This window comes from Thermobia domestica, chromosome 14, assembly GCF_964235325.1.
Source record: "Thermobia domestica chromosome 14, izTheDome1.hap1.1, whole genome shotgun sequence".
NCBI classification, from domain to species: Eukaryota; Metazoa; Arthropoda; class Insecta; order Zygentoma; family Lepismatidae; genus Thermobia; species Thermobia domestica.
The window spans coordinates 51281125-51307092 of NC_137467.1; the positions used below are offsets into that span (position 1 = coordinate 51281125).

The following is a 25968-nucleotide window of genomic DNA, read 5'->3' on the forward strand; positions in this document are numbered from 1 at the left end:
GTGCAGGCCCGTATCCAGGGGGGGTCTAGGGGGGTCACCCCCACTAAATTTTTGCTGGCCCCCTAAAATTTTTAGAGTAGGCTTGCAAAAGAACTATAAAATGGTGAACTATCATATGGTTGGATCGGGCCCCCCTAACTTCAGCCGCCCCCCCTACATTTTGGGGCTGGCTACGGGCCTGCTGTGGTGGCGATTTTATAAATAATGTCCCACACGAAAAACTTTTTCCATTCAACTTGTTTATTTTCCATGATCTTGTCAATTTGTTAATTACATATTTCTGGGCATTACCGATATATATGGCCTTAAGAGCCTGGCATACTAAAAATAATATAAAATTTAAACATTTTTATTTTGCTTGTTTTTCATAAGTGAAAGGAGATAATGAAATGCAACTTACCACAATCATAGATAATGTTATTCTACAACAGAAAATATGAACCTGAAGAATGTTCAGTGTTGCCATCCATAGAAATTACAGTGTTGCCAGAATCCAAAATCCAAGTGAAGGCAGCAACTAGAGGAACGAACTAAACTGCATTTGATTACGTATCATGTTGTCTTGGAATCCTGTGAACTACTTTTTTAAATAACATTATTATTTAATTTTAATAACTGTACGTTAAAATTGTTTTGTTTATTACGACCTAAATACAACTATTATTTAAAAAGTTGTTCAGAGGATACCAAGACAACATGATACATCATCAAATGCAGTTGAGTTTCGTTCCTCTAGTCGCCGCCTTAACTTAGATTTGTGAAATCCGCCAACTGAACTTTGTGGTGGACAAACACCGTGTGCGTGGGTTTCCTCGGGATACTCCCGTTTCCTCCCGCTTTCTTCATTCCACCATTTCATTCATTACTCGTCATCACCGTCTCCTTTAGCCTAAGGGGCATAAGCGTGGGACATAAAACTCAAAGATTTCATTTTCATTTTAGATTTGGGAAAAATGTTATTCTGGCAACACTGTAATTTCTATGGATAGCAACACCGAAAATTCATCAGATTCATATTTTTTTCTGTCGTAGAATAACATTATCTATGATTGTGGTAAGTTGCATTTCATTATCTCCTTTCACTTATGAAAAAAAAGCATTTTTTTTAAGTATGAAAGGCTCTTAAGCCCGTCATGTATGAAGGATGACATTCCTCAGCAAGCGCAATATCCGGGGAAGGGGGAAGGAAAGAAAATAATGGGAGTAGACATGATCTTTACAATGATATAAGCAATTACTTCTTTGACATCTAAAACTTTTTTTTGTGAATGGGACTCTCCTGAGGCAAAAAGATCATTTCGCTCTATGAGACTTTCCTACCTCACTTTATTTCTTCTTTTTGTCTACAACAATTTCTGATTTTAAAGCATTGAACATTTTCTCTGAAACATACGGTGTATAGCTATATAGAATAGATGCTACACAAAAATATGAAATTTTGTACGAAGCAAAAATCAGCAGAAGGAAATACGTGTGACATACTCTGCAATATCATCAGATGAACAGATTGTTGTGAATTTAACATAAAGTTGATTTTTTTTTTTTTCAAGTAGCAATATATCAGATTATTACATACTTCAAATCTAAATGTGGTGTTGTAAGTGTTCGTCTAACATGTAAATTTTAAGCATATAATAGTCTGACGAAGTACCATTTGAAAAATAATACAAAATGAAATCTTTTAGTTTAACGTCTATGACTTTAGACAAAGGGATACGATGATTAAAGCAAGTGAATGATGATGAAAGAATTGGTGGAATGAGAAAAGGGAGGAAACGGGAGTACCCCGAGATAAACACAGACACGATGTTGTCCACCACAAACTTACTTGGCCAGGGAACGAACCAGGGGCCCCACGCATTATGGGTAAGCGCTCTATCACTGAGTCACCGTGCCTCTCCCTTCTAAAATACAATTATATGCTACTTAGAAATATTGTTCATCCGCTGGTAACAGTGTATATCACACAAGTTCCACCTGCCGATTTTCGCTTCGTATGAAATTTGAGCATTTTTTTTTTAAAAAAGAAAACTATTAGTTTAGAAATTGCAAGAGCATTTCAACATAAATGATCCATATACAGGGTGTTTCAAATAAAGCGTTGACTTCTTATAAATCATAAACGGCTGTTAAAAAAATGGTGAAGCAAAAAAAATGAAATACGAAAACATCAGAGGCTGCATCAAATCGAGTTTTCTGCTCACACCATAAAACTCCCTATCGTGGGGATCTGGTGATCACCCAAAAATATTAAATGTGTAAAAGTACCATCTGACATAATACTGAAAAGATCATAGCAAAGAAACAACTTTTGTAAGAAAATGTTTTCGGTGTCGGGTACCATTTACGAAGTGATCTCCATTTAACCAAATTTTTGCTATCAATACACCATCGTCCAGATGGAATTACTGGAATATCAAAGGAGAAAACATGTCCTCGGACTTGGACTTCGTAAATGGTACCTCAAACAAACAACTTTTCCTTCGAAAAGTTATTTGTTTCATATGACGGATGTCCCTCCCCCTCCCCCTGCCCCCATTCAAGACTCCATGATAGCAGAGTCTTTGGCACAAAAATAAATCTCCATTCGATGCGTTCTCTCGCATTTTCGTATTTCGTCCATTTATTTTTTTCGTTTTTTTTTTTTATTTCCATCTTCAAATACTGATCGCTTTATTGGAAATACCCTGTAAATGCAGGGTAAGTTAAAAAAAAAAACGAATCTAGAAAATATCTCGAAAATAAGCATCGAATGAAAAAAAAAAGTGTTCGAAATAGAATGTTAATTATTTGGAGAGGGAAATTCACCTGTAATATAATTAGCCCCTGTGAACCCTTGAAAACATACATTGGGACCTCTAATTTTATTGCACATTAGAATTCTATGGGGAAAAATAAGTACATTTTATTCTAAACATTTTTTCTCGATTCATGATAGATGGCACTGAAATCAGTAAATGTTACTTTCACTAAAGTTTCATCAATCGGGAGCCGCCAAGTTCAATTATAGAATGAATTTGTCACAAACAATACAGCTCTTTCGCATTGATCATTTTATCAACTCGTGATAGATAGCATCGGCGGTGTCAATTCAGATAATTTAAATACCGCAGTGCAATTAAGTGTAGCGGGCGTTATTAGTCGTAAATACAAGTCACTGGCCAAAGAGAAGGCGTAACCTTCTACGGCCCGCCCATCGACAGATGGGAATGAAAATCAGTTAAAAAAAAAGGGCTACCAATCATTTCATCAGCTGTATCTTTCCACAGTCTCTACTTTACAGTGCCTTAGATGCTATCCAATATTTGTTATATTTGAGACCAATGGCGTATTTAGGATTTTGTTTCGAGGGGGCTCGAGCCCGATAGCCGACCCCTAGATACCCCACTGTTTGAGATTCACTTCTTTAATTGGTAAAGATGTTAATGTGATTGTTAATCAAAAAGTTTTTTAAACATTACCTTATTTTGTATTACTTTTGAGACGTATTTTACTTTACATTTTCTGCACCCTACTAGTGACACCATATCCAATCGGATATACGTTTTTTCTACAGTACATTAGTGTAGTTGCTTCATTTGTTTTGAACTACGTTCATTTGTCGCTTTTGAAGTAGATTTGAATAGTTTCATAACTACGGAGCAATGCAGCTTATAAAATGCTTGGTACCCAAGTATAATTACCACTGCAGACAGGGGTAAAAGTGGATCTAAAAAGGTAGGGGAACGCCGTCCTGCGTGCCTATCTTTGCCCATTGTATATTTTTAGGAAGTCAAGGGACGCCATAGACATTTCTTGGAAGTGGGGGAACGACGTCCGCGAGCGTTCCCCATACTTTTATCCCTTGACTGCAGATTGCATCTAACTGCACATGCCACATTTGAATTATTTGAATTTACACCGAATGCAGAGCAATCTTCTCACGCCACCTGTCTCGAATCGGGAAAACGTTTAATACAAAAGATTTGTACTCTTTATGACAGATTTATTCAGTAATTAAACGTGACGGCTCCCAATTGAAGAAACCCTAGAGCAACCAATATTCACTGATTACAACGCCATCTATCAGAAGTCGAGAAAAATGTTTCGAATTTCCCACTAGAATTCGAAAAAAAAAATTGGGGTCCCCATTCAAGTTTGCAAAGTTGCTCCAGTCCCATCCCTCGGGAAATAATGATGAGCTAATTTTATCACAGGTGTATTTCCCATCCATTTTTTTTATTGCGGACACCTTTTTGGTCCGATGGTTTATTCTCCAAATATTTTGCAACATCAAGTTTAAAAAACTCGCCCTATATATTGAATTTTTCCAGATATTCAGTCAGTTTGCCCTTAAGAGTCTTCTTCCCGGCGAAATTAAAATACCGCTAATTTTACAGTAATTATGTGATATCTTCAAATAGATAAAATATAATTGAAATATGGAACAAGAGCGTCCTAGACAATATTATTTTGCGTGAGGTACCGTTATCACAAGTCACCTAGCGGCTTTCCGTTTTCAGCTGTTTAGAAACGCGAAAATAAATGCCGATTTTCAAAATGGCTCGAAATCGAAAGCAGATAAGTGAGTCGTGATAACGGTTTCTCATGTAAAATAATATTGTCTAGGGCGCTCTTGTTCCACATTTCAATTATATTTTATCTATTTGAAGATATCACATAATTACTGTAAAATTAGCGGTATTTTAATTTCACCGGGATGAAGACTCTTAAAAGTTCCGTTCAAAATAACAAAACAATATATTTTCCCTTTATGAAATGAATAAAATTTAAAATATGTCTCATCCAAAGCCCAAAGTCATTTTTATAATTAAGATGACTTTTTTTTTTCAATAATAAACGACAACTAGCATAAATGGTTATAACTTACCTTTGTGGGGCATGTCGTCACTGGCCGACCCAGTTCCTGGCCACGACGTAGCCGTAGCGAGTTGCTGTGAGGGAAGAATGGTGAGGCTTTGGCGTTTCCCGTGCAAGGACCATACACCTCTTCACCTGGCCTTGACACGGCCCTCTCGGCAGCTGATGCCGCTGAAAAAGAAAACAAAACCAAGAATGATAACAGTGAGAACGATCGACGAATTTTTAAATTTTAAAAGTTTAGTATAGTGTGTCCATTTCAAGCAGTAGCCGATAACATAAAGACAAATATACAGAGTTACCAATTTAGTCGTTTTGGCACCAAATCGTGATATTTTCCTTTGGAACGAAGTAAAAAAAAAACAGCTTTACGTCCTCACGATAATGTTCTGTAGGCTGAACGACAAAAAAAGAAAAAAAGATAAAATTCAATTAAATGATTAAGCAAGAATTGAATGTAGAAATACGGAAGGAAATGGGAAGCTTTAATTTGATCTGATATTCAATTTAGCGTCACTTTTCAGCAGCGAGGCTATATGAGACGTGGACCTACAGCTTAACGTGGGATCCGAATCAGATGAGCTCTAGCCGCAAATCGAACCCGAGGGAAATGAAAGAAATCGACAAAATTCATGGAAACAGTAATGTCTAGCACAAGCAACAATGTCCTGAAATTGAACTAGGAACCAGAGGTGAGCACTATACCATTGAACCATCTCAGTTCTCTTAAAATTACTACAATTAATGAAGCTTAATTGAACCAATAATTAATCTAATTAGTGTCTAAATATTAACTAAATTTAATTAATTATTTAATTATTAATTTTTATTATTTAATTATTAATTATTACTATTTAATTAATTATTTAATTAATTTAATTTAATTATAAATTTTCTTAAAGTTTTCAATCATTTTAATGTAACGAACTGAGTAGGGCAATAAATACCAAGTTCAGTTCTTCTTAGATAGATTATGGTAGCCTTTAACCTAGGACTGGTTTGCCATTTAGATTGGAGTTTAGCGTTCCTTTTAGCACTGAGTATACAATATGAGATGTGGATCTCTACAGTTTTAAGCTGGAATCCGAGCCATTATAATATTCTCCCACAGAAAAATCAAAGCCGGGACACCATGCAACTATGACGATCACAAGCGGGATGGCCTTAATCTCGGCAAGGTGATTCCATATCAGAAAACTGTTTCGCACTATCTCTTACCTGTTTCTAATATTTGTAGTTTAATATTGAAACTTGAAGGTCGGGTATACTTCTACCTCTCCCTGTTTTAGTAAAGAGATAAGAGTATAGAACCTGTTCTTGCAGGACGGGCCTTAGGTAGTGCGGGGCCCAATTGGGAACATTTTGCGAGGCCCCAAGTTTACAATTAACTTTCACCAAGGTCTATAGAACCAATATAATATCTCGAGTCCGATTTCCATTAGGAGAGCACACAAATTTAATTTCATAATCACTCCCTTTCATTAATGACCCATCTCCTAAGAACAAATCCTTGAACGTCAAATAAAAACAATATATATCATTTTCATTTCATTTCAAAAGTTTAAGAGAGATTTTACAGTCAAAATGGATGACAATCAAAATGACCGCTTAAATAATGCATCAAAATTAATAGAGTTGAGTTGAGTTGATTTTGAGTTTAACGTCCCTTTTCAGCAGCGAGGCTATATGAGACGTGGACCTACTGATTAACGTGGAATCCGAACCACATGAGCTCCCGCCGGGAATCGAACCCGGGTCTCCCGCGCCAAAGGCGCGTACGCTATCAAAATTAATAGACTAAATCAAACGTTCTGAAAATAAAAATGCAGCCAATTTTATCGTATCACCCTCAGATTTTCTGCTATGATAATGATCATCAGGGCCCGGATCTTGTTGACCTAAAATTTTCTAAAAAGTGACCTATAAAATGACACTAAAATTCCTGTAAAATGACCCTAAAAATCACAAAAATTGACCTTAAAACTTGCGTATTCTTAAACGTTTATTTCGTTAAACATTGACATTTTTTAATGTCCATTGGATTTTTAATTAACATTTCTCACTCATATTCAAAAGATCTTGTTTCACTCTTAGTTGCACTCCATTGATCATTTATTTCTATTGAAAAGTCCATTGTACGGCATTGTAGGTACTGAAAATGTCAATTCACTCCCGAGTTGAAACTAGGGAGGACTCTTAAACAATAAAAGTTCGCAAGTGTAGACTACATGAGAATAATAGATGAAACCCTGTTTAAAATGTTTTTACACCTTCTAATGCATTTTTAGTTATTCAGGTAATCACATCCTTTGTGGTCAACAACCCAAAACTATCTGTTTGGCCACCTACCAACCCCCACCTTTTGTTAACCAGCTACAGTTTAGTTTTCATTAGCTTGTTAAGAATGCAGTTTTTCGACCGCAATAGTCAGGAAGCAAGAAAAGAGATTATTCAACTTCGTCTTTTCCACATCCGTAAACCGTGTTCACGTAAAGATTTCCTTATGTAGAAGAGAAAGAATAAAAAGACCATAAGTGGCCTAAAAGTTACCTTAAAATATTAAAAAATGACCTGAAACATCAAAACGGCAAAAAGTGACCAAAAGTTGACTCTAAAAAAGATATTTTTAGAACCTAGAGTTGATGGATAAGGTTTTTATTTGAATTTGCCTTGTCCTATGGGTAACAGAAAAAAGTTGACTTGTCAACAAGATCCGGGCCTTGATGATCATTAACTGCTGACAGGGGTAAATGTAATTTGAGATATAAAAAAAAATGTGTTTATAAGGATAAATTCTAGGTTTTAATGGAAGAAATACATGTGTGTTATACTAAACATTGCAACACATCATTTAGAAACTTATATGTATATCGTTATTACGAATTCATATATAGGGTGTTCCGAGAAAAATGGACAAACTTCGCATATGTGTTCAGAACCTCAATACACGAAAAAATCTGCAACTTTGATCGAAAACGCTTAATTACGGAGAAATAATAATAATAAAAGGATAAGAGGAATGACCAACTCCAATAATTACTTTTAATTATCTCTCTCTCAGTAAGTAAGCATTTCCGACCAAAGTCGCAGAGAAACATTTTTCTCGTATTGAGGGCCTAAACAAATATGATAAGTTTGTCAGTTTATCCTCGGAACACCTTTCATGTTTACTTGTAAGCTTGATTAAGAAAAATGATCAACGGCAAAGACAGTTTCGAAACATTTTTCATTTTCTAAGTCGTGCAGTCCTGTTTCAGGAGGAATTAACAGTAATCTCTAATCATGGATGGGTCCGATTTCCCTTTATACCGTTTTTCCATCTGCAAAATGTTCTGCTGAAAACGCTCACCTTCTTCATTGCTTATAGCAGCTAATTTTTCAGAGAAATAACTCAAATGGAAATGCAGACAGTGGATGAATTATAGGCCTACATATCTCACCCTTGTGCCTCGCAATTTTTCAAGAAGTTTCTGTATCCGTATTTCATAGTTTTCTTCTCTTACAAATAAACCTATCAATGACGAAATCTAATTTCTTTACCAAACTTGGCAGAGAAGTGTGGAATATCAAGAAACGCGCGTAAGCAAAATTTAAAATGCTTTCGTCCATAAGAACGGTCGCAGTGGCCAAAAACCTGATTGATCAGAATAATCCATAACAATGTGTTTCAAGTTTGAAAATGTCATTTTATTTGTAAAACGGGTAAAGGAGTGAAAAACAAAAACACATTAACCAACACCGAGAAGAAGCAGACATCTATTTGAGGTATGCTTATTATGGCCGCCATCTTGAAGGCGGCCGTCTTGTATCTCGCTCGACTTTTTAAAATAGTAAGTGGGTCATGTAATATATCAAATTGGGCTAGAATTTTACGAGAAATACAATAGTGAAGACTATGTTTCCATAAGTTTATATTTGTAAGACATAATGAAATGCACATTGATATGAATTCGTTAGTTTAAAGATTTCTTAACAACCGTATCTTTTTGAAAAGAATTCAAGTGAGGAAAGCCTAATGCACGCTAGTGAGAACATCGTAGGTACTACTTATGAAAGGTATAATCAGCTTGAAATGGTTATCGACTGCAGGCAAAATGAAATGGTGATGAGACGATCACAAACCTTAAGAAAATGACGGAAGATGGATGACATATTTTCCAATGGATTATTCGAGTTAGAAGAAAACCTTCATAAGCAGCCACCTACTCAGTATGCACTAGTATGCATTCAGTTTTCCTGACTTGATAAAAAAAAAATACATATACGGGATTTTTCGCAGGACAGGGTAAAATATACTCTTTGGTTTTGATTTGATTTGAGTTTAACGTCTCATTCAGCAGCGAGACTATATGAGACGTAGATCTACTGATTAACGTGGAATCCGTCCTCGCTGGGAATCGAACCCATGTCACCCTCTCCAAAGACTCGTACGCTAACCGCTTATATCCTCTGGTTTTGTATTTTTAATATAGTTATAATAAGAAAAACGATATGTAAAGAAATCGCACTGAGGCTGATTTATTTGATACCATCTCGGTATTCACGGTTGTATCACATGACATAATCAGTAAGAACGCCAGGAACTTTTACTTAGTGGGGTGTTCGAAGTATAAGAGAGTGTACATCTAGAATAATGATATACAGTTTTACACAAACTCAAAGAAAACAATATTTTTATGCCCAGGAGTGTGTGTAAGGAAATTTGGGGGAGTGTTATGGGTGTGCAGAATACTCCCTGGACATAATATCTATTTTTTCAACAGAAATTGTAAACGTAAATAAAATAAAGGAACTACTGCCGTATAAAATAAAGAAAATATTTGCATATGCCCGAAAACTTAATACAAACTATTCATTTATTTGTTAGGGAGAGGCCATACCCTCACTTGTGTATTCCATGGATGTACCTGTATTACAGTATATTGTTATGTGTACTTTACAACCGAGAATAGCGGAGCCATCTTAACGGTACCATAGCCACTTGGTCAGGGGCCTCCAAGCAAGCATAGGGGGTCCCGCGAACATAATGACATGTATTAATTACATGTATTAAGAGTAAAATTTAATCATAGGGATCATGACACACTTGTTTGCTCTAGAGCCTAATATGCTGTTAAAACGGAACTAGAGAGTAGAATAGACGACATTAGCGCGGAACCCGATTGGGAGCAATCGGTCCAATCAGCTTAGGGCCGGCCTTGTGTTCTTGGAACGCTGAAACCTTTTAAGAGGCCTCCTCCCGGCGAAATTAAAATACCGCTAATTTTACAGTAATTATGTGATATCTTCAAATAGATAAAAGATAATCGAAATATGGAACAAGAGCGCCCTAGACAATATCATTTTACATAAGATACCGTTATCATGACTCACTTATCTGCTTTCGATTTAGAGCCATTTTGAAAATCGGCATTTATTTTCGCGTTTCTAAACGGCTGAAAACGGAAAGCCACTAGGTGATTTGTGATAACGGTACCTCACGCAAAATAGTATTGTCCAGGGCGCTCTCGTTCCACATTTCAATTATCTTTTATCTATTTGAAGATATCACAAAATTACTGTAAAATTAGCGGTATTTTAATTTCGCCGGGATGAGGCCTCTTAAAAGCCGCGCTTCCCTTATCTATTACCGATTTTGCTCTTTTGTAATCAGTATTGAAACCGGAAATTGTAGTTTTGCACTATTTCCGGTTTGAATAGAAGGATAGGAATTGAACTGAAACTTAGTTCTTAGGCGGGGCACGGTGGCTCAGTGGTAGAGTGCTCAGCTCTGATTCGTGGGATCCCCAGTTCACTCCCCGGCCAAGTAAGTTTCCAACATCGTGTCCTTGGGTTTTCTCGGGGTACTCCCGTTTCCTTCCACTTGCACATTCCACCAATTCTTTCAACATCATTCATTTGTTTAAGGTTGGTGTAAAGGGACAAGTTTTGCCGATAGATGTCACTACGGCCTTCATATATCTCTCGTGTATTTTTACCTTTCACAAAAATTTACAATTTCTCTTACAAATTTCAACCTAGAGACTTCAAATTTCTAGAGGAGAAACTTCATAATCTATCGAAGGCAACAATCCGTGCCAATTTTTGATTTATAATTGTCTTCATTGTTGAAACAGTTCAATTGTTAAAGGTTAGGATATCCATGTCAACAATCAAGCTATTTCAACAATGAAGAAAATTACAAATAAAAAATCGGCATGGATTGTTGCCTTCGATAGGTTATGAAGTTCCTTCCCTCAAAGTCTGAAGTCTGTAAGTTGAAGTTTATAAGAGAAATCGTGAACTTTTGTGAAAGGTAAAAAATACATGAGAGAGATACGAAGACTGTAGTGACATCTATTGGCCAAACTTGTTCCTTTACACCAATCTTAAATCGTGGATTGTTAAATTGAAAGATTTTTTAAATTTAATTCTTGTTACGGCGAATCCATATTAGAAACAGTTTCTCGTCATCTGTTACAGCAGCTTTTGCTCTATGGATATCTCAATTGAAAACGGGAAGTAGATATTTACCATACTGTTCTATAAAAAAACCAACACAATGCAGAGGTAAAAGTGGGTTTGAAAAGGGAGGGTGATGTTTGACGTCACACCATCCCCGTGCCTATCTTTATCCATTGTAATCTTTTAAGAAGTAGAGGGACGCCGTAGATATTTTCTGGAAGTGGGGGAACGGCATCCTCTTGCGTTTTCCGTCATTTTTACACCTGATACAATGTATAGCACACTTCATTTACAGACTTATATCATTGTGACTGACTATTTTCGGTAACGCGTGTACTTTTCAAACCTTGATATAAAATATTTAGCTATGCAGCACATACTCTTAATTAACGCACAGAACCCTATTTCATACACACTCCCCAATAAAACCGTAAGAATTATATACCACTACCTACTTTTTTTTTAAAAAAAGAAAAGAAATTGAAGAGGGATAGAGGAAGAAAAGAAAAGAAGCAGAAACCAAATTGGTAGTGTCAATTCAAAACATTCCTACCACTTTTAACGCTTCTCAAAGTGTTAAATTGGATCCATTTAACTAACCTCTTAAAAAGCGTGCTCTCAGAGGCCTAATTAGCAGAAAACCGTTAGATACTTCTTACTCTCTTAAGAGAGAGAAACAGAAAAAGACACGTATTATTAAAAAGAAATAGTTCAGAAAAAATAGTGTTTGTGAATGGGTTGGGGAAAAAAAAGATAAAAATGGAAATGTGAACAAGAATACAAACTTGTGAATTTTTAATTTTAATAAAAGCAAAAAAAAAAAACTCCCGTTACTTTTCACACAACATTCCAAAAATTGCAAATACATTTCATACTATGAACATTGAATGTGTTGGTCTTATACACAAGTCTATGTTAAGAACTTCTTGACTGTAGAGCATCTCATAAGTGTAAAATTAAATATTTATGATTTTTTTTTTCTGGAGGGTACATTTTTAAATTCAAGACGACATGAGAAATTTCACACGTCTTGTGGCAACACGTGTTCACTCAAGTTTTAGATCTCAAACATTGATTTAGGAGGCCATGGTGGCTCACTGGTACAGCGCTTGCCTCTGGTGCATGAGGTTCTTGGTTCGATCCCCGTCCAAGTAAGTTTGTAATAAGCAACATTGTGTCCGTGGGTTTTCTCAAGGTACTCCCACCTTCTCATTCCACCAATTCTTCGATTATCACTCACTTGCCTTAAACATCTGCGTCCCTTAGGGGGCGTTCAGATATTACATAACGCTATTTTTGACCAATTATGACCCCTTCTCCTCCGTTTCTCACTTCGTAACGCAAGGTCAAACCCCTCCACCCTTTGTCACGTAATGATTTTTGTCTTTTCACTAATTTTGCTTATTTGGGAGGTTATTACAATAAAAAAAACAATATTAATGGCAGAACTTTTTATTAGAAAATTCTGGTTTTCTGAATAAATTTGCGCTATTTTTCATCAACAAATCAAAGTATTAGGTATTACCATAATAATATTTTAACCGATCAGGTTGTTTAATTAACCAGTCTTAATTCTTCGATATTACATATTGTCGTTCTTTCAAGAAGATCGCACTCATTCTTTTAGGTCCCCAATAATTGGTAAGGCAGGGTACAGGTGAAACAGAATTGACCTCTTCTTCCGGGATCCAGGATGCTTCCTGTATTTGAAGTTCCTTAGTATGGACGATGTGATGAAGTTCTCTTTCTCGTTGACCATAGATTCGACGTGGCTGCATACTTGAAGGAGCAGAGGCATTTGGTTTCAGAGCAAACTTTCGAGCATATTCTTTGGATTTTGGACTTCAGTTCAACCCTTTTTAAAATCTTCTTGTCTTAAATCAGTGTCAGAATTCGAGTACTCTTTTTCTCCAGGAAAATTCAAATCCAAAGGGAAAAAAATCAGTACGAGATGAATCAGTACGAGATGAGAAGAATTAGGTTTTTAAACATCCTATTTTGCTCTACAAATCGTGAATGTTCCTTCGCAGAAAATATTATTTCAAGAAAAAGAGTTTCTCTATTTCACATGCGAAACTTCTTAGAAAAATAAAATAGATCATAATTCGAATAAAAAGTTTTGAATCACATTCTAAGAAATAGTGATACAAGTGGGAACGGGAGAGCATTTTTAAGCGGTGGTTACGATTGCTAACAACTAACTCCAGAAACGCTTTACTTACTGTGCAGTAAATGCAATGCGGTGATCATAAGCGTTATGTCAGACTTCGCTTGTGGGGGTACAAGAGCTCCACTGACATAAAACTTTCACGTTTTGTACTAATACATTAGTAGACAATCTATTAAAAGTATATGTGTTCCTCAAACTCTTGAAGGGGGTAATTGCTCTCTCCTGCCCTCCCTAAATGACGCCCCTCGCAGTGATAGCCACAAAATGGGATTTTATTGTATTATAATACACACAGGGTTCATTACCATTCAAGCTGTTTAGTAGCGTCTTCGAATCTCTTCTGCATGATTCATTTTATATACGCTATATATTCTGAATTTTCCAAACAATAGAAATATTTATTTATATAAAAAAGAAAAGTACTGAATAAAATTATTTGTTTAAAAGATTGGGAATAAAAATAAAAAAATAGAGAATCAAAAAAGTGTTATGGAACGTAGGCGTAAACCCCCTCCTTCCCTTGTCATATTTCGTAACGAATGCTGAACCCCTCCTCTCCCCTTACAGCGTTACGTAACACGTGGACGAACCCTTAGCCTAAAGGGTATCATCGTGGGACGATAAACTGAAAGAAAAATGCCAACACACTATGAGAGAAAGCCTAGTTTGAAAAGGGGATGCTGGATTGAGGATGCACTTAGAAAGGCAGAACATATGCCGACTAAGAAACAATGTGTTACATTTGTTAGGTTAGGGATTATATTTATATAGGTATTACTGGCATCTATGGCCTATGTAAACCCGTCGCGTAAGAGAAATGAAGTGCCAGCACGATCATAGTACCATGAAAATTTGTGAAGGAAACAAGGAATGGGGAATGAGGGAAGCGGCCTGTAACCCATTATGTCAGGTACTATCTTGGCATTTGCCTGGTTTGAACGAGGAAACCTAAGGAAATAACCTCACTCAGGCTGGCTGGCTTGAGAAACCTTTTTAACCTATGTGGCCGAGTGACACCACTGGAAATCAAGCTCTAGACTGCTCGCATTATAGGTGACTACGTTACACGGACCCATTGGAATTGTTTGCGTGAAGCTGGAATACATTTTGAAATTCCAACAAGAACACGATTGTTGAGAACAGGACTAGGACCAGAAGAAATTCAACAGAGATATCAAAAATTGACAATTTTTCATTAGATTTATAATATGTCCTGGACACAATGGAACTCCCCAGACCACAATCTAATGATCAGCCTTTCTGTTGTTTCCTAAAGAATAGGTTGTTTCTTAAGGTCTAACGGCTGAGGTAAAAGTGGATCTGAAAAGGTAGGGGAACGCATGACGTTACGCAGTCACCCGTGCCTATATTTGTCTATTGTAATTTTTAGGAAGTGGAGGGACACCAGAATTATTTTTGGAAGTAGGGCAATGGCTTCCCCTGGCGTTCCCCTCACTTTTACCCCTGCTTTGGTCTTTAAATACTCCATATGTTGCATTGGATGCGAATACGAACGAAGAGCATCTAGTAGCCTAATAGAACAATGTAAGCCGTGGCAATATAACAAAATTTAATTTACAACTAACTTATACTGATTATTTTTCTTGTTGGTTGCAATTTTCGGACCTGAAAATGAAAAGAAAATATTTGTAGTTGATCACATGCATGCATTGTCAGCAGCAGGATTCACACCATGTTGAGAAACAGTTAGTTCTGTTGCATTTAGGCTTGCAACAGAGATTGTGATACCACATGTTTACTAAAGAAGCCGAGAAAAAAATGATTGGCCAAACTCATTCACGCGAAGAAATTTTAAACTGAGCTTGCATCAGGTAGTAGGACTATCTGCTGCAAGAGGTCAAGGGATGAATCGACACGACGTCGAAAATGTTTTCTCTCTATGGGGAAAAGTTATGTGAGAGTAATCTCATTGACAAACCGCATAATATGTTTAATGTTGACGAGACATTCTTACAAGCAAACAATAGTGAAGATTCTGTTATCACAAGAAAAGGTTCGAAAATGGTACATGCTTTCAGTTGAAAAGGGAGAAAACGTGACAGTGGTAGGTTGTTGCAATGTTGGTGGAGTTTTTGTCCCCAGTACTGAATTTTAAAGTATACATTTTAAGGCAGAATACTATCGAGAATTGATACCAGTTCAAGAGTATATATAAACGCTATATCATCGTACATTTCAAATATTTTTTTAAAGATAACTCAATGAACTTTTTTGCAACAGAAACCACCAAGCAATACAGTGTAACTAATGGATAATCATGCCTTCCATTGCATTTTGCAGTAATTGCTGCAACAGTGTGTTGAAAATAACGCAAACTTGGTATACTTCCCAGACATTCTACTCACGCATTACAATCCCTGTATATATATACTCCAACAATTGTGGTACGATCATTGAGAATCGAAGCATCCAAAACAGTTTCCCAGCAATAATCAACAATCAACCACCTTTCACCCGTGAATCAGCAGTTACGAACTCGTTTTCATCATTAGATCTCCACATCACAAACGCCATTCATAACACAATAAAAAATATTGAAAAGTCTCTCCTATTCCGACATTGCCATAAGGAAAACGTTCGGATAGAAGAAATTGGGAATTGTTTTATCTTCAGGTTGCAATATTGAAATACAAAAGAAGAAGCAGCATTAAAGGTAACAGAAAAAAAGAAAACGTAAGATAAAGGAGAAAAGTTTGCAGGAAGGAATTTGAGGATTTTTTTGAACCAAAATTTACAACGATCAACACCACCGAACCTACAACAGTTGTAAAGAAAGTAGCGGATGAGGGAGATGTCTGTTGCGAACGCTGGTAGATTTATGAGGAAACAAATAAATGATACAACCGGATGCTATATGTTTCTTGCAAACGTTGGTTCCACTAGTCATGTTCCTTATATTGTAAAAGGTGGGCAATCAAAAGAGAAAATAAGCCTACTTTCTGAACTTCAAGTTGTCTATCCCTAATTTAGCTCTTCATGAATAGCTAAGTCGAGTGGCTAAGTAAGTCAGGATTCTAATCACATGCAACATCTTTCCCTACAGCCCAGTGAACTTTGTGGTGGACAAACACCATGTGCGTAGATTTCCTCGGGGTTCTCCTGTTTCCTCCCACTTTCTTCATTCCACCATTTCATTCATTACTCATTATCACCGTCTCCTTTAGGCTAACCGGCATATTCGTGGGACGTAAAACTCAAAGATTTCATTTCATTCTTTTCCTACAATATTCAAACTATCATATTAGTAACTCTTTTGAATAAGCTTTCTAAAACATATTTCTTCAGGCCTATATTATCAACTATGGGTTATTCATGAGTTAATCTTATCAACTTTAGGCACGATTTGCATTTATTTTCATTTCATTAACCTACTACTTTTTTTTTTCTTTTTTACTTGTTGGAGCAGTAGGCTATAATAATTTTCCGTTAACTTACTCCTAAGTGCAAACACACATAATTTTCATAATTTCCGTAATTAAATCGCAATAAAAGAAGCATTAAAAATTATGTTAGTATGTGACATCTACGTATACTTCCACTGTGGCATCTTACCCTTAACTCCGAGATATATCTCCCGGTACGTTCAGGAGAGATGCCACAACCGTAATAATTACTTTTGAAATTCTGATGTAGTAATCTCTGAATTACTTTGTAAACCATACATGGAATTAAAAGTACACATAATACATTTTCAACATAGGCATGTATTCACATTTTTAAGGTAAATACACATTTCCGAAAAAAAAAGTGTGTGTGGATTCTCCCGAGATTATCCTATTGTCATTGATTTGAAGATTCAATGCTGCATTTGAAATGGGTCAAAACAAAAGTACGTATGACAAACAATGGCAAGGAGGAAACGTAAAATATGCAGGTTTTAGGAAGAGGTCCCATGTAAACAAGGTTGGTTAGCACTAACCAGTGATGCCAACTTGTGGGAAAAATCCCATTTTGTGGGATTTTTTGACAGTAACTTCCCGAAAACAGATAAAAGGGAATTTTCGTGACAATTGGCAGTAAATATGGGAATTTTCGTGACAATTGGCAGTAAATATGGGAATTTTAAATGGATTTTTCATCGACAGCAATAAAATTTTTCTACGGGTGAAAAGTAGACCAATGGCTCCTTAATAATCTTAAAATCAGTGCTCATTAATTGTCAAATTTTGTTACCGGAAAATGCATATTAATGCAGAAGTAAATCATGATTGTGTAAAAGCAAGCTCTAAGAAATATAAATTGTACTCTGGTATTTCTTAAAAAAAAAAAAAAAAAAAAAAAAATACAACGAATATAATTAAGGGGGAAAATGTAAAATGCCAAACGAGAAACAATCAACTTCGAAAACGTTCTACACAAAACGACTTAGAGTAAACTTCTGCTAGTATCCTTACGCTCACTGCAATATGATGACACAAAGGAATAACGTAAATACTAAATCCTGACGTTGTTTTTGTCTTTTCAACTGTCTCTTTCAATTAAGAAAAAATAAATAGTTATTCATCAATTATTTGATAAACGTAGGTAATCAAAATTTATTGTAGTCTATTCATATTCGAAGAAAATGTGTAAGAAATTCAAGAGCGAGATGGGATTTTCTACTGTTTCAGGTTGGCATCACTGCCACTAGCTATGATGAATTAAACATGACTAACGTAAAGGCCAAGCTTTACAAAGAAAGCAACCTTTACTGAACCAAAAAGTATTATCTATTTATAACGCTCCTTACTTAGCTTACACGCTGCAATGGAGTTCGTAATAAGACTGTAAAATGCATTTATTCTTAAGGAGATAGATACATATAATCATAAACATTTGAAAACAAAACATGGTTTGTTATTAGTAGTACGTAGAGTAAATGATGATAAAAAGTACTCATTCCTTTAATGTTAAAGCTTTTTATCAAATTAAATGAATAAACTTAATTGTGTATTTATTTTAGATTAGACATTTTCCCTGCCATCTATAATAAATAATATAAATATATATGTGAATTTATTACAATTAAATTATTTTTCTATGTATGATCGAACAACGTATGACGAAATACAACACATTAAAATTTTTCAGAGCCGTTGCACAGTGGTCTCAAATTACTAAAAACATTTCCAAAACGGTAAGGTTTCGGCTCTTACGTCTAGGCCAGGGCTCGATTAATCCATCTGGAGGTAGGGCTGTTCCGATAATCGAGTAATCGATAACAATTCGATAAAAAATCAAGGCTCTTTAATCGCATTCCGTAAACGTGGATCTGAAAAAGTATGGGGACGCATGACGTCAAGCCATCCCCCGTGCCTATCTTTGCTCATTGAATTTTTTTTCAGAAAGCGGGACGCCACAGATATTTTCTGGAAGTGGGGGACGACGTCCCACAGCGTTCCCCCTCACTCTTACTCCTGGCTGCATTTGCTTGTATTTTGTAGTTATTTAAATTTTTTTCTAATGAGGTCAACGACTGTAAGTAACTATATTTCAACTCTCTACATAAAATCCAATGAAAATTTATTGTTATTGAGTTATTGAAGTATTTACAAAATTATTTTTTTAAGGTTACCAGTTTAAATATAAATATAAATATATATATATAAGTCAGAAGTTCCATAAGATTGCACTCTCAAAAACAGTTTCTTTCGAATTTTTTAGACTGTTCATTAATGTAAAATGAAAACTAAATACCTCCGTTTGCCCCCATTTTGCTTTATTCAAAGTTTTCTGTGGTAACGCATAAATACGCTTTCAGGGACGCATTGTAGCTTTTCTTTTTTGGATGATGTACACTCATGTCCAAAATGATTGTCGCATATCTATAACTGTTTTGATAATGATTTTGTAGGGTACTTTTAATACTGATAGACTACTATGTGTATAATCCGGAAATGTATATTTGTGGTAAATTTCATAGGAAAAGAATTATAAATACGAAAATTAGAATGAGTAAAACAAAATGTTGCTAAATGGACAAGAAAGTTTTATTTTCGTATTATTGTTCTTATTTACTGCTCTTTTGACATGAAATTTGCCACATACATATCTTTACCGATTGTACACAGAGTAACATTATGAGAAATATCGGGCGAATTCGTTATCAAATTATATTCCTACAACAACATATTTATAGACATGCCGCAATAATTTTGGACATGAGTGTACAATAAAACGAGAAAAGAAAATATTCAATAGCAAATAGTGATGCACTATTAATTTGCCACTTATTAATTTGAAGTGACAAGCAACGACCTCGAAAATCCCTCTTCTTCCAAATCTTTCTTCTTGTTATCAGTTATTCTTAAAATCGATTTTATATATATATATATATATATATATATATATATATATATATATATATATATATATATATATATATATATATATATATATATATATATATATATATATATATATATATATATATATATATATATATATATATATATATATATATATATTAAGACAGCCGTATTGATTCCATCTAACTTTTTTTTTCAAAGAATAGCTAATAATATAAATTCGAAATCAGTGAAGTCAAAACCCCCTCCCAATACCAATTTCCACGGAAACTATATTATTATTCACTGCAGTTTCGCCATATTGGATCTGACATTTTTCTGTATTATTATTATTATTATTATTATTATTATTATTATTATTATTATTATTATTATTATTATTATTATTATTATTATTATTATTTAGAAAAATTACATCAAATTCGAAATTCGTGATCTCGAGAGAACCAATCTACTGAGTTTTAGAAGCAATACATTAACGATTTCTACTTTTGGCCAGGGTTTTGAAAATTGGAACCATTGTTGGTCGCATGCGCGCCAACTACATGGGTGCTCCGGGGCTCCGGCAGTTTCCCAAATAATCCCACACCCGCGGCGCACCCACAAGATTTTTAGTTTAGATCCGGGTTTGAACGCGTTTCTCTTGCATGTTACGGACTGAGCTAGGATAACCGCAACTTATCCTTATAGTACCGATATATTTTACCTTATGACAGCACAGCCCTTTATGACAGTGTTCAGAAAAGATTTTAACTAAAAATAAATCACTTAAACGTCGAGACTTTTCTGAAAAAAATTTAGACTTGCATGTCCTGCCATTGATATGCACCCATATAAATTTTGGAAAGTCGGCGCCGTTGGTTGGTCGTAGCGACGGATAAACATCGTATTTCCCTTCTTATGACAAAGTGTTTTTTTAATTTTTTTTTCCTTTTTTCTCTTTAGATATACAGGATGTCCCAGGAGGAAGTGGCAACATTTTGGGAAATGATACTGTAAGTGATTCTAAGCAAAAAAGTTCACATGAACATAGGTCCTAATGTCAACGGTTTGAGAGCCACAGGTTGTAAACCATTTTTGACTTTGTTGTGTATTGTTCACCCTGTAACTATTTAACAGAGGTAAGTCATAGCGGATTTGAAATGTGATGGAATTACCTTTCCAACGGTATGCAGCATGTTGCAGTGTTGTCATCGCAAGGGAAGCTATTGAGGGAAATTTGAGAAAGTTAAGGTTACTTAAAGAAATTAGATGGCAACACTGATTCCAAAATATCCCTCAATAACTTCTCTTCCAAAGATACCAATGCCACATATTGCATATTGTAAAATTTCTTGGGTAGAGCAATAATCAATATACGTAAAAAATGATTCACAACCTGTAGCTCTCAAACCGTTGAGATTAGGACCTATGTTCATATGAACTTTTTTCATCACCCATACTAACATTTCCCAAAATATTGCCCCTACCTCCTGGGACACCCTGTATGTCTCATTACCCATACTGTCTAGTATCTCCTTATTAGTTTCATAATCAAAAGTGGGGGGGGGGCACATTGGCTCAGTGGTAGAGCGCTTACCTCTGGTTCTTGGGGTTCCTGGTCCGATCCTCGACCGAAGTATTCCCCTTTTCCTCCCACTTTCCCATTCCACCGATTCTTTTCATCATTATTAACTTGCCTTAATCATCGTCTCGTTTAGCATGAAAGGGATAACTTGGGATGTTAAACTGACATATTTCATTTCATTTGCCATTTCTTAATCAAAAGCTTGATTAGTGGAATTGAAAAGGAAAAAACATAATAATCCTAATAGTAAACAGTCACCCGAACAGAGGTCACTACTGGTAATACAGGGTCTCGCTAACAGATATAGCCACTTTTGACGGCAGTTGATGAAATATTTACCGATTTAATATTACAGTAATTGCACTATTACCCACAGAACTGGATGGTGTGGCAACTGAACATAAGGGAATTCCACGGACAATTTACAAAATGGCAGAAAAACAGCATACAAATCACCACTAAAATGCTTTTCAATGTTTTTGTTCTTTACAGTAGGAGACCTACATATATAACTCTACAATTATCATTGAATAAACAGTAGCTTTCAGTACTAACAACAAATTTGTTAGTTTACTATTTTAGTAAAAAAGTTCAACTTTTATTTTATTCTATTTTATTATTATTATTTTTTGGATCAAAAGATCCAATACATTTCAATCCAAAATTTTCTTGAGCGCCTTATATCTAGAGAACTACATACGGCGTAGTCAAACCCAAACTATGACGAAACTCAGTATGAAGTTCTTATTCCGTAGAAAGTACGAAAAATCGATTTAGGGGCCGTTCAAAAATTTTATAGCCCCTGATCCAAAAAACTAATTATCGGTCAAGATCGCAATCTTTTTATGCATTTTTATTTTGGAGGGATAATTTCTGAAATTCTTGGTCAAGATCGCAATTTTTTGATCCTTTTTTTTTTTTTTTTTTTTTTGGAACATTCCTCAAATTCTTGTTTTCAAGTTAAAATACCTCTACTTTATTACTTTATTTTTTAATTGAAGTTTTCTATACCGTAAAGTAATTTATCGTTTCAAAAAAGAAGCAAAACCGGAAAGGAATATTCGCAAAACGGATACTTCACCCGCGAATGATCTAGCGTTAGTTTATATATAATTTATTGATAATTTTCTAATACCTAAATCAATGTACAGAAAAGACAACAATGTTTTACTGTGCTAGATTTGCGCATTTGTGTCGAGAATTTTGTACATTCACTACTGTACTTAACATTTTTGACTAGTTAAATACGTTACTAACCTATGGTTGTAAAGGGGGAAAATGTTTTTTTAAAAAAAGAAAGAAAGAAAGAAAGAAAAGAAACTAGGAGGAGAAACACCATCCAATGTTCATCTTTGCTTGTGGTCGTGAAAATGTTGAACGTCTAGCTTTTTTATTGCCCAACAAATCATTAGGGTCTAACATAATTTACGATATTGTAGCTTACAAGATGGCAAGCAATCCAGCAATTTTAAATATCGCAAAATTAAGCAAGTTGTTAGTAATTTGTTTAATTTGTTGCTAAAAAGAATGAGTATTTTTTTATTTCCTTTGCACAAAGTGTTATTATTAACAAAATACGCATCATTATAAAATTTTCATACTGCTTTTATGTCTGCTTCTCCAGAAGAATACTTTAGAAGTCTGATCATCTTCTCTATAACGACTCACTGGAGATAAGGATATTGTTCTTTTTGATCAAGTAAAGGTTGGCCAACCCTGGAGCTTGGATTTTACTGTAAGTGAAAATAAGACCATTCGGCAGTCAAAAGTTACGTTACGGTGTATCACGTAAAAGTGCCTGTAAGGGTCATGTTTAACTCCGCGTTGAAAAATTTTTAAAGTCATTGGAAAACATATATTTTCGTGATTCATTGCCAAATAGAAATGTAACTACTTTCCAATTTGCAGAAAACAATTTACCCTTCATGTGTTTTACCAAATTTTTATTATAAATGTACGTAATAGCAAATAACTGACATTTTATCTGCAGGAAAACAGTAAAGTCCAACCTGAAATTTCGACTATTAATAGCTTGAGAACCAAAGATATGCAGTGAAAAATATTTCACATAATTACGAAGCAAGTCGAGTTTCACCTATGTCAAATTTGATCAAGTTCATACATGAGTTCTGTATATTGAATATATCTATATCTATCTATCTATCTAATTATATATATATATATATATATATATATATATATATATATATATATATATATATATATATATATATATATATATATGGTCTTTCAAAACAACACCGACAACGTTTGGGAGGTGATTCCTGACACCAAGGTAAGACAAAAAGTATAGACCAAGCTGGAAGCAAAAATCCTCCATTTCGCAATTATAAGCTGCAGAATATATGAAAAAATTAACTTGAAAGATCCATAGCTCCGATACTATGAGTCCTAACGTAGTCGGGTCAAGACCTCACTTCAGAATTCTGCGGTACTCATGCAACAATTTTTATAGAGGAAGTTTGCCTACTGGCATATAATTTGAAGTTCTCGCCAACTACCTCTATAAACATTTTTGGGAAGTCCCACTGGATTCTGAAACGGCTATTTGAGAAGGGATCATACTAGTTCCTAAGTGAAGTCTTGACCCGACTACGGTAGGTCCCATAGTACTGGAGCTGCGGACCTTCAAAGTTCATGTTTTCGGCAGCCTATAACTCCGAAATGACGCTGCAACCAGGTTGGTCTATACTTTTTGTCTTATCTTGGTGTCATACTAATTTGATGATGCTCAATGGAGTAAATCTATTTTTAAAGATATTCGTCCATGGGGCAACAGCTACCGCTTATGCCAATGTTAAAAATGTCCATCTTTATATACATTTCTAATTGCGCTTATTATACTAATTTAGGAATGCTGAACCCAATGAAACCATTTCTAAATATATTCGTCCATGGGAGTCATGAGGATAGAAATTAGTATCTCAAATGATGTCACATTTGGGATACAAATAAATATAAAATTCCCAACTTTAAGGGAGATCAAATTTGGGATACAAATAAATATAAATATCCCAAAGATCATTTTCCTCGTGAATCCATGGACGGATATATTTAGAAATATTTCCATTGGATTCAGCATTCCTAAATTAGTATAAGAAAAGCGCAATTAGAAATGCATGTAAGCATGGGTACTTTTAGCATTGGCATTTGAATCCAATGGTGCGAGCTATTTCTAATCCTACTGTGACTTTCCATGGGATCACGAGGAAAATGATGCGGAATTTGAGATACAAATAAATATAAATGTCCCAACTTTAAGATAATTTTCCTTGTGATCCCATAGATGGATACATATTTAGAAATAATTCTATTGAATTCAACATTTCTAAATTAGTATAAAAAACTCAATTAGAAAGGTATGTGAGCATGAGCACTTTTAACTTTGGCCTAAGTGGTAGCTCATGCACCATGGACGAATAAGTTTTTCACTGGATTGCATATCCGCAAAAAAGTAGAAAAAGTGGGATTAGAAATTGTCCAAACATAAGCAAGCACTTTTGGCCACTGATATCAGCGTTGTTTATATTATCTCTAAAATCAAGAAATCAATTACTAAAAAAAATATTGAAATCTGAGAACAGAAGCTGAAAGTACAAAAGTACTACTACTATCACTACTATTACCAATAATAATAATAATAATAATAATAATAATAATAATAATAATAATAATAATAATAATAATAATATGCTAACTAGTACTTTGTACGTATCAGTTTTCAACATAGCGTCTAGCCATCAGAGGTAGGCGTCTAGCCATCAACTGATCCTTGGATAGATCACTAATGACCTAACGTTTCCCAATAACCCATATGACAACTAAATTTTTCATTTAATTAGTTATTCCCCCAAATGTCAGAGTGTTATTTCTACATTTTAACTAGTGTTGCTCACGAGACGAGGAATAAGGTTTACTTGTCTTGTAAATTTTGTCGAATACTCGCCTCGTCTCGATTCTCAAAAAAAGAACTCCAGAAAATGTTATCGTGTCGTCTTGTAAATTTATGTACGAAATTTATGATCTGATTTCCTTCTCAATTTCATCCAGAAGTTATTAGAAACCTCGCGCGTCACAAAAAAAAAAAAAAAAAGAAAAGTCTACAAAGGTTGTGATATAAGAACTTTCAAATCATATTTATTGCTAAAATATATTGTGTAACGAGTTACATATCTTTAAACGTTGATAAATGCTCTTCATTGTCTAAGACTACAATCATTTTATCAATTTTTTTTATAGTTTTTATACTGTGAATCGTGTAATACTAAACCAGTGTTTTTGATCTAAAACTTGGGTGAAATTGTGTTGCGTCAGTCGCAACACTTTTTTTTTTTTTTTTTTTTTTTAGAATTTCTGATTTGTCATGTTTCTCGATTCCCTAAGTATTTAAAAAGGTACTTCTCGTATCGATTCTCCTCTCCTGGGCACCACTAATTTTAACAATGAATATAAAACTTGTAATAAAACATTTTTTGTTTGTTCCCTAATGAAGAAGAAGTTCACGATAATAAAGGTGATACTAAAATGGAAACTTTTACAAAAAACTTACATTATCTCTAAAATCAAGATATCAATTTCTAGGAAATATTGAAAGTAGA

General features: G+C 34.8%; 1 protein-coding gene across 4 annotated transcripts in view; it reads right to left on the reverse strand.

The window, feature by feature from the left end:
• LOC145669671 (paired box protein Pax-6-like) overlaps positions 1–25968 on the reverse strand; it is a 474824-nt gene that overhangs the window by 274807 nt on the left and 174049 nt on the right. For all 4 annotated transcript variants that reach the window (XM_081737929.1, XM_081737930.1, XM_081737928.1 and 1 more), the window contains one exon: positions 4871–5031. In XM_081737929.1, the coding sequence (XP_081594055.1) occupies positions 4871–4883 (13 nt within the window). In that variant the 5' untranslated portion in view covers positions 4884–5031. The remainder of the gene's footprint in view (positions 1–4870; positions 5032–25968) is intronic.